Source organism: Geospiza fortis, unplaced genomic scaffold (assembly GCF_000277835.1).
Source record: "Geospiza fortis unplaced genomic scaffold, GeoFor_1.0 scaffold154, whole genome shotgun sequence".
NCBI classification, from domain to species: domain Eukaryota; kingdom Metazoa; phylum Chordata; class Aves; order Passeriformes; family Thraupidae; genus Geospiza; species Geospiza fortis.
In genome coordinates this window covers 1514683-1524815 of record NW_005054397.1, presented here as the reverse complement: position 1 = coordinate 1524815, position 10133 = coordinate 1514683, and the positions used below count along the sequence as shown (strand labels likewise).

The following is a 10133-nucleotide window of genomic DNA, read 5'->3' as shown; positions in this document are numbered from 1 at the left end:
CGACAACCGCGGACGGGAGACAGCGCCCGCCGGCCCGGGCAGGCGACACCGAACCCCGCCGGGCCCTGCCAGAAGACTCTTCCTCCTGCGACAGCCCGACACATACGTGTATCATTTAGTAATTTAGAACTGAAAAAGGACAAATAGACCCATGCAGTGCTTATACTTCTTTTATTATTCCAGGAACAGGACCCACAAAATACATCCCAATGTAAGGAAAGCGGTTACATCTCTGTCTTTGGTATTATACAGGTAAACTACGGTGTCTGAGAGATTATTAATATGATCAACATATAACAGTAGCAAAAAAAAAAAAAAATTGAAATTAAGACTTTCTCCTTCAAATATTGCATAGGCACCATGTGCCCTTTTATTTCATTCTTTGTTAAATGACCAGAACCAGGGGACAGGGAAAAACCCAAGTGTCCTGGAGTGAGGAAGTAAAGGTACTCACCCCAAATACCTCCCAGGGACATCTCTTATAACAGCATACTTTAATTCCCATTCTTGCCTAAGTGCAGCTCCAGTTGTTAGCCAAAAGCCCCATCTATGTAGGATGTTCTGCAATACCTGGAACAGGCTGCCAAAGAGTCCTTTCAGCTCCAGGCAATGTATCAAGGCACTCAATGGAGGAAACTGGAAGGTAAAAGGGGAGGGCAGCTACATATGTGCTCCAGCCTTGTCACAAGCAAAAATAACAATCCCATGGGCTCTCACTGCCTGACTCTGCCCGCTGGACACCAAAAGTGAACTCAAGCACACAAGAAGCACTCACAGAGCAAGTGGGATGGTTCTTGTGTCAACAAGAACCTGGAGACCTCTGCACACAGGCACAGGAGGGGTTGGACATGGCAGGTGCTCTGTTTGTCTAAGCAGATCTGTTATTCCTGCCAGACCTAAGATCAAGACTGCAGAAGAAGATCAGGCACGGCTGAAAGAGACAATTAGTGCAGAATGAGTCACCTTGTTCTAGGGAAACATCAATTTATTGTCTGAAGGCACCTATGCTGCCAAGACATCTCCTCCTTAGGGACAGCAAAATCTGCCACAGAACAAAATGCTGCAAGTTTTGTTGTGCCGGATGAAGAAGAGGAAGGGATGATCAGCAATGAATTCTGGAACTATCATTGCACAACGCATCTGCATCACTGCTGCTGTGGCAGCAGCTGCTTCAGTGCCTTCTTCATTGACTTCCACAAAGGATTTGTGAACCACTTCAGAGAGCACCAGCTCATTACCAGGTGAGATTCCTGAGAAGTCTGCCTTCCCCAAATCAAATGCATCAGGCATTCCCATGCTGCTCAGAAGCGGTTTCAGATCATAATTTTCTTCCAGTTTAAATCGGGGTAAAGACACCCTCACTTTTGTAGAGTCCATCATTTCTGGATTGATCCAATCTATTAGCTTCTCGTGTGTAAGTTCTCTTTCCAGCTGAAGAAAAATTTCAAATTTACTTAATTACAATGAGAATTGAATCAGTGTTACACTTGTAAAAGAACTGATTATGTGATTTATTTACATATTTCATAACATGCATCTTTTTTTACCCAGTTAGTTTTTCTCAAGCCAAAACTGCAAGTTTTACCTCTCACTAGAGCATACTTCCCCTGCCAAGATCATTACCTACTGATTATTCTGATATCTGTAATAGGGATCAATCTTCTCCATTTAATGTTTACTTCTACACAACATGTTAAATTGTTCTGGGATTTTTTTTTAAATTTTTATTATGGGACAGAAAGGCACAGAACAGCTAACAAGAACACAAAGAATCCAAACCCCGTTCTTTAATCACTTTACCAAAGGTTCATCCTACAGGTCAGTTAGCAGCAACGTGAATACAGTGTGTTCACAAAAGCCCTTTGCAGTCTTAGAAAACTTTATGAATAAACTCCTGGACAAATTGCCAAAGAGCCCAAACTCGTATCCTACCCTCACCACAAAAGAGATCCTGCCCTTTCCTCAGAGCCTCTTTCCAGCCAGTGAGCCACACACCACCTGCCAGCTGCTCAGCACACAACACTTACAGGACAAGCCACAGCACCTCCAAAGAGCCCACCCCAAATCTCCCTCTCCACATTCCATCATCACCATACTGTGCCTACACCACAACCACAGCTGACCTCTGCTCCTGAGCAGGGCCAGCTCTGCTTCCAGAGCCTCTGCCTAAGGGAGCAGCACACAGCCTGGGCAGCACTGACATAGCAGGGGCTGTCCCTTTGGGGACATTTCTGCTCGCCTTCAGCACCAGAGACACAATTGCTCTGGAACTCAACTGCAGCTCTCTGTGCAATTCAGACTTTCTTCCCTGGAAGCATTCAGCCTATCTTTGCACTCAGCTCAACTACTTACTCTTTCCAAACCTGTGGATCCATCCCGGATTGCATCAGGGAGCAGGATGATCATGCTCAGTTCATTACCCACATAGGGCAGCTCCAGGATTTTGGTCTGGAAGTCCCCAATGTAGGTCATGTTAAAATTTGCCTCCTTGAACATCATCTGCACAGGTTTGGTCTCGTTCTAGAAATCAAGAGATGCCAACAGTTAGTGCTGAGCTTCTCTGCTGGTCTCACACTACAAAGCAGCCAGCAACTTACTCATGGCCTTTTAGGATTTGACCAAAGGGAACTATCACACACCACAGAGCACAGACACCACACTGTCCTTTGTTAGTAACTAAAAATCCTGAGATTTCCTTTTTAATTATTAACGTAAAAATGTTTGGGAAGATTCCTTTAAGGTAAATTCATGTTCTCACTCTTTTGTTAACTTAAGAACTACTGACAAGCACTAAAGTGAGCTAGTAATAAGCAGGGGCATTGTTCTTTGCAATAAATGAATAAGTTTTTTCAGTGTATGTATTGTTAGTCCATGTGGTTTTGTGTGGCTATAACAAAGACTTAAAATATTTTAAAATGTATTCACTAAAACTACCAAGAAAGACCATTATTATGAATTCTTAATAGTCATGAGGATAGTAATAAGGGGAGAGATTCTATTCTCATTTTCATTTTCTGCTATCTTATTCCATTTCCACATGGAGCATCAGTTACTATTGTTTACATCATTATTTTCCTTCTTCTCAGTTTCATTGCTTTCTCTCTTCCCTTCATGAGATTTTCACATAAGCAGCTTTTTGTAATTAAAGTAATGCCCACTGGAATAATGCCCAGAGAGAATATGTCAGTAATTATTTTGCAACAGCAGTTTCACATAAAAAGGATCGATATGCAAAAGGAAAACCACAAAGCAACAGAAAATCATCCAGTGACTCATAAGACGTGAAGAGTCACAGAAATAATTTCACAAGATGTTGGAAATGTTCCTGGGATGTCAAAGTAACTCTTTGTTACTGAACAGCATGTAAAATAACTAGCTTAATGTTTCAGCTTACACCTTGCATTTCCAAATGTTCACGGAGGACAAGGTGTCAGGAACCAAACCTGTCTCTGAAGTGCTCTTGTACAGAGTATGGGGTGAACAGTAACACTCCCTTATTTAAAAGTGCTAGTAGCACTTAGAAGCCTTCCTGGATTTATTTCACCACTGCAGGGAGGGACAGTTTCCAGACAGGCATGAGATCTTCAATTTTCCACAATGTTTGCTTCAAGCAGGTGAGTTAAGGAAGGCACATTACCAGGTCTTGTTCATGACTCCTGGAGGCCAAGCCAGGGCTGCAAGGAATCCTGAGGGGCAGCCATGGCCTGCCCATGCCAGAGGCCAAGTCCTCCTCAAGAGCACTGATCTACTTCTAAAAACAAGGCTGCAGAGAACACAGGCCTTCAAAGGAAATTTGTTTTCCATTTCATATGGATTGGCTCAGGAGCAGAAAAGTTGCAGGGAAGCTCTGACTGAAGAAGACTTAAATTCACAAGTTTTCACACCGGTCTTTGTGCTATATGAAAGGTGCTAGTAATGATGTGAAAGTTCAGAGAAACTCAGCAAAGAGAGACTTCCAATGAAAGGGAGGGGACAGAAAGAATCTCATACATACCATTTAAGGTAACCCTGATTGAAAGATCTCATTTCTTCTTAAAGGTGATCATTTCAGGCTACTTCAGATTAACAGGTTATTGTCAGCATTTTAGCACATCATACCTTATTAATTTGGAATGGCCTCTCTCTGGTACTCTCTTTGTTGAACTGCTCTTCCCAGTTGCCTTTGAAATAGATGGCATTCACCAACACAAGCCTGCTCAGGGAATTCAGAATCCCCTCTGCCAACAGGTTCTGAATTTTACCTTTATGACACAAAGAAAAAACACACATGAATTAAGAGGTTTAAGTGGATCTAATGATTATCCAAGATAGTATCTGGTCTGCAAATAAACAGTAGAGGAGAGAATCATGTACCAGGCACAGCAACAGCTCAGCATTTGAGTTGTTTGAATTCACAATCCTATATCCTGAACTAGGTGTTTACCCAGACAATGGCTCCCATTAAACACAACTGAGCCCTTGGAAAAGCACTCACCTTCAGTCCTTTCCTCCACCCAGACATTGATTTGTTTCCTGGAATCCTCCCAAGCATGCAGGAAGTCCATCTGTTCCAGGCCAGCATGGTAGGATTTCTGACTGGACTCTATAAATGACTAACAGGGACATTCACAACAGATTTTCAGCAAGAGATTTACTCTCCTTCAGACACAGGTGATTCTTGCATCCCCCAAGGAAATCTGCCAGCTTTCCTTCCCCGCTTCATATAGCTTAAACTTCTCACTGACAAGTTCCTTCTAGGATTTATACAACTTCTTTCAACTAGGAATTGTTATTAAATCAAATGGCTTATGCACTGTAGTACGGTTATTTTTTTTCCTGTTTGTATTTTATGCTTCAGGTACATATGATTTTATAAGTTGTTTCATCAGAGTTTTAATAAAAGATACATCAACCATTTGTCCCACAGCCAAACAGATGAAAGGATCACTGAACCCTCAAGTGTAGAGACTGATGGACTTTACCCTGCTTCACCATATTCAGAGCACGTGTTATTTAAAGGAGATTCTCCACTGAGTTCAGACACCAGTCTCTGGCAGAATCAATTGCACTCCTGGATCTCAGCACAGAAACATTGGAAATCAAACCCCAAAGCCTGCCTTGACCTCCAGAGGAAAGAGGCACTAAGTACATTATCCTAAGGGATAATGCCACAAATTTAATGGCTACTTACTGGAAGAAACTCAAAGGTCTTTTCTCCATAGAGCCGGTTTGCAGTTCTCAGGATGTATTTGGTGTTTGGATCATTAATTTCAGAGAGAAGGGACTGATACCCATTGTGAGCATCCTGGGCATTCTTCAGAGAAAGCACCTGCACAAAGACAACATCTGCAGTGCTTGCACAAGTCATGAATTAGGGAGCAGCAGAGTCAGCAGTCCTGATTTTCCTTCCCTCAAGGCAAGTGCTACAGCATCACAGAATGGTTCAGGTGGGAAGGGACCTGTGGGGGCATCTGCTACAAAGCCCTGCCCAAGCAGGGACATCCACTGCCCATAGTCCAGGACTGTGTCCAGATGGATTTTGAGTATTTCCAACTACAGCAACAAAAGTTTTTGAGAAACTTTTATTAATAGTAAATATTTTTTAAAAATACAGGTTTTTACTCTCACTTTGCAAAAGAGCCCAATAACAGAACTAAAAGGACTGATTCTGCACTTAACTGTGTCAGGTCATATGTAAAGCACATGACAAGTACTATCTGCTACCTAAGGAAGTTTAAATCAAAAAACTAAACCATGCTTACAGTTTGACATTCAGTCACTGTGGACTTTATTTTTATGTCTCTGGCTATATTTTGAAAACATATGTTGTCTGATATTAAGCCCAAACAAAGAAGCAGAACATAATATTTTATGGAACTGGAAATTGATCAACCTAAATGAAAACAAAAAAGAAAATAAAAACACATACCTCTCAAATACATATTAAAGATGATGTGTCTCAAAAAAACCACAATATCCCCACACAACAAAACCCAGGAAACTCTTCATTTCATAATGAAGGAATGTCCCCTTTCAAATTCAATGAAAATTGATTGTCCTTACACAAACACCAGAGGAAGAGCTCTGCTCTCTCACACCACAGTGACAATCACACTTTAGCACAAGGGCATGTCACAGACTGGAAGACACATCTCTTCCTCATATGATCCCATCAAATGCAATCCACCAAGTTCATTTTGACCTACCTTGCTTATTTGGGCTTCAGTGCTACCTCCTGAACCCAGCAAAACCATAGACAAAGCAGAAGAAATACTAAATGGTGAAAAGAACACATTCTGCCCGCTTTTCATCTCACACAGCTTTCTTAACAGGTCCACAGCAAAAGTGCTGTTTGCTGCACAAAGGCTTTCCATGCTTCCAAGCCTGGGACATCAAACACAGAACGAGAATGATTCAAACTTATTTGAATACAAATTAGTTATTTCTACCTTCTACACTTCCCAGCATAAACTAGGCAGCAAAGGCTGGAAAATTATCAGCTCACTGGAGACTGACTTAGTGCCACAAGCACCTGAGATCCCATACTACACATTTGAGTTATTTTAATAATTTAGAGGCTACTTCTAAATTTCAATCCCATGCCTACACAGTGTGACTTCTTTTGAGGTGATCAGGCACAACAGCTTTTTCGTCAGGACTTCCTGAAAGAAGTTTCTCTTGACTACACATAGTAAATAATTTCCATTTATTGGACCACCAGAGGCAAAGTTAGACATCAGAATAGCAGAATTGTCAACTCTTACCTTCTCTAAGTCTACAGACCTTCAGTGGTAGCTGCAGCTTGCTTCTACGTGGGCACACTGGGTTTTAAACCTGCCAGCCAGGCTGGGAGAAGTCAGCAGAATGACTTGGCCTGCTAGATAAAAGAAGGAAAGAAAAAAAATTGTCGCCAGCATGACAGGTAACTGCAATTTCCTGCTGCATGACAAAGAAAAAAAAATCAAAGTTCATTTTAGTTCCATTTTATTGCCTGCAACATGGCAATGCACACAATCATAAAGTGTCATACTCTGTATTCATCTGCTATAGGCAGTGAATCTGGGATTAAACACCACACCTATTAAATGAGCAATAGGTACTAGAACACTGAGTTAACCACAGATAAGTATCATAAATCATCATAAGATAAATGCTGATAGATTTTACTAGCTCTCTTTGGTTTTTCTCATTAGGCAGGGCCTAGTGTTGACATGTTGCTACCAAATACAAAACCACCACCTAATTCATACTACTTATTCATTATCTTAGAGAGTTGAAAAGAGCAAGTTTCCACATGCATGCTTTTCAAATCAAGAAAATTCCTTGCTAGCAGCTTTAATATAAACAGTAGCAATTTAATCCTATTTCTCTTCTCCCATAACTTGAAAAGAGTACAACCAAAAAACAAGCATGCTTAGATGGAAACAATCCTCCAGTTGTGTCTGAATGAGTAATTTATGCACTGCACAGAATAAAGAAGAGACACATAGCATTCACATTGGTTACAATGTAGATCAGAATTTTCCTATTATCCCAGTATCTGCAGACTGCTAGCAAAAAGGTTTTTTTAACCTCCGTGTCAAAACACACAGGAATAGTGACACCAACAGGCAGAAATTTACATTTAAACTTCTACTTTCTAGAGAGTGTCTGTAGGACTTCCACAACAGGCAAGAATTTACAGACAAAAGGATGCAACTGACACTATTTGCCTGCCTGAAAATCAGAGGCATTTAAATAATAAATAATATTCATAAATATAATAAAAAATATTCAACAGCTGGGACACAAAGCTAGGAGTTACATCTGCACAGTCAACTACGCTTTCTTTGCAGCTCAGGAGTAGCAACATAACTACAGATACCCTTCTCATCAGACACAATGCACAATTTGGAATCCACAGTTTCAGAGACAATACACAATGACCGCACTTTAAGGAACAAAAAACCTCATGATACAAGTACATATTGTAAACTGCTGCAAAGCCCTCAGTGGTCAAAAGGTTTGCTGACAGCAACTCATTCCTTACTCTGCTCTCTCCATGCTCTGCAGGTCAGCAGTGAGACACTTCTGCAGAGGTTTTGTGTTCCTACCACTGAATTTGAAGCGTATATTCTCAGCAATCAACACCTATGCTTCAGGACAGTCTTTATGGACTGAAAGGCTGTATGTAAATCAATTAGTAGACAACCACTCCAGGGCCTCGCCATGGGGAAACCACAGCAGGCTGCAGCTCTCCTCCAGCTCGCAACCCAAGAGACACTTCCCACAAAAACTACAACGTGGATCAGTGTCCGGCAAACAAGGCCACTTCCCCACGGCGAGTCAGCTACATCAAAGGAGTCTCAAGCTGACTCTTTCAACTCCAGAGGGAACTCGGGGCAATAAGCACCAGGCTATGTCCATTTCCACGGACAAAGCCCTATCCGTGGCACAGACACCCCTTTTTCCCAGGCACTGAACCAAAGCAGGCTTCCTTGCGGGAAAAAGCTTCATTTAGGATTTGGAGAGTTGGGAGCGATGTTAAAACACCTGCAGGGCGAGAGCGCGGACAGCTCCTGCTGATGGCCCTTGGCATCGCAGCTCTCCCTGGCACGCAGGGAATGACATGGCCCCGCTGCCGTCGGGGGCCTGCCCTGTGCCTCTGCAGGGGCGGGGACGGGCAGGGAGGAGCCTGACACGGTCCCAGCAAGCTGAGGCGCAAAAAGCCAAAGGTTTGGCCCTCCTTGGAGTGAAGAGTTCCTCTTCCGCCCCCGCCCTGGGCTTGGCCCCACAGGAGACGCCTCAACCCCGCGGTGTTCCCGGCGCTCCCGCCGCACCGCCGCGGCTCCAGCTGGCAAGAAGCAGCTGCGTTTAGGGAATGTCACTAGGGAATGAAAGAGGGAAGAAAAAGAAACAAAGTACAAAACACAGTAAGAGCAACGCCATTCAGCTCTACTTCCTAAAAAAACCCGCCAAACAAGAAAACCCTAAAAAACACAGGCACAGGCTTCCCTGTAGAAAACCTTCAGCAACGCAGCAGCAGCAACGCGGCCGCCGCACTCACCCCGCCGGCCGCCGCCTTCCCTGTTCCCGGAAGCGCAGCCGAGCAGAGGGAAAGGACGGGAGCCCAGCCCCTCCCGGGATCTAGCCTGAGGCTGAGGCGCTTCCTCCTTGGCCGCCGGGAACAGGAGGCGCCGCAGCCCCTCCCGGTAAAATGGCGCCCCCGCCTTAGGGGATCCCGGCAGCCGCTTCTCCCCTCCCCTTTGAGCTCCACCGGCCGCGGCCCGTGCTTCTCCACCTCTGCCTCCCTCTCGTGGCAGAACTGACGGAAAGCACCCCCGGTCCATGAGTCGCTGTTAATTACTTATTTCTGAAGCTAGGATTGCTTTCGGCCAAATTGAGCTGTTGCTGTAGCCAGACACCGTGAGGGCTTAACCCTTCCTCGCATTCCTGAGGGTTTGAGTGAGGCAAATAACCATAAGAAAGCTGTATTTTTAAAAATTTTTATTTTATTGAAAGGAATCTGTGGAGCAACATGAGGGTTATTGGTATCGCCGGCCAGGGGCTATGTACAAATCACAAATGGGACGGGACTGCTGTGGAACGTCCCTTCAGCTGTTTTATTTTCTAGCATCAGTCTCTTTACATGGTTATGACAATGGGAAGATGCCAGCAGCTCACATCCCAGGCAGCAGACCCAGGACTTAATGTTACAAGTTACTTCATAAGATTTTTGACCAATCACACAAAGCAAAAGCGTATTGACAGTAGTTCTATCCAACCTCTATAAGCACACGTACCTTTGGTTAAAACAATGCCTGCCTGTAAGCCTTAAAACACAATGCACAGAGCTCCATTATTAAGCTTAAAACTTCCTAATATCTTGCTAGATAAACTTTTCTGTAGCTTAGGGAATTATTCTAGACAAGTGATAATACACAGACCATTGTTCTATTTGTCCTTGCTTTTCTACTTTTTAAATAATTTTTCTGCTGACCTATCTCATGGCTACTGCTTAGCTCTAATCACAGTTCTGCTGTCTCTAAGGCTTACCTTTTGCAGCTTTCCCAAAACTATCTGATTTTGTGGATTCCCAAAATTGGGAGCTGATGAAGACTTGCAGCTGAGATGTGGAAGGAAAGCGAGGGGATGGCCACAGGGTGAAGGTTGGG

The 10133-nt window shown here is 43.4% G+C and overlaps 1 protein-coding gene across 8 annotated transcripts; it reads right to left on the bottom strand.

The window, feature by feature from the left end:
- Positions 1 to 154: 154 nt before the first annotated feature.
- LOC106631926 (serpin B6-like) lies at positions 155 to 9175 on the bottom strand. 8 transcript variants are annotated; one of them, XM_031060984.1, is made up of 8 exons: positions 9026 to 9175; positions 6744 to 6856; positions 6186 to 6363; positions 5171 to 5308; positions 4475 to 4592; positions 4099 to 4241; positions 2353 to 2520; positions 155 to 1431 (listed from the first exon to the last, which is right to left on the bottom strand). In XM_031060984.1, exons 3-8 carry the CDS (start codon positions 6351 to 6353, stop codon positions 1027 to 1029), a joined length of 1140 nt encoding a protein of 379 aa, XP_030916844.1. In that variant the 5' UTR covers positions 6354 to 6363; positions 6744 to 6856; positions 9026 to 9175; the 3' UTR covers positions 155 to 1026. The 8 variants fall into 8 exon arrangements, with proteins under 8 accessions (XP_030916844.1, XP_030916851.1, XP_030916848.1 ...); XM_031060991.1 differs by having other exon boundaries at positions 6186 to 6214; XM_031060988.1 differs by having other exon boundaries at positions 6763 to 6856.
- Between the last annotated feature and the right edge of the window lie 958 nt (positions 9176 to 10133).

Coding starts and splice junctions, on each gene's coding strand:
- LOC106631926 (XM_031060984.1), bottom strand. CDS start 6,353: ATGGAAAGCCTTTGTGCAGCAAACAGCACTTTTGCTGTGGACCTGTTA. Junction 5,309..6,185: donor CTGAAGCCCAAATAAGCAAG/GTAGGTCAAAAT, acceptor GTCTTTGTGCAG/GTGCTTTCTCTGAAGAATGC. Junction 4,593..5,170: donor AGACCTTTGAGTTTCTTCCA/GTAAGTAGCCAT, acceptor TGTCCCTGTTAG/TCATTTATAGAGTCCAGTCA.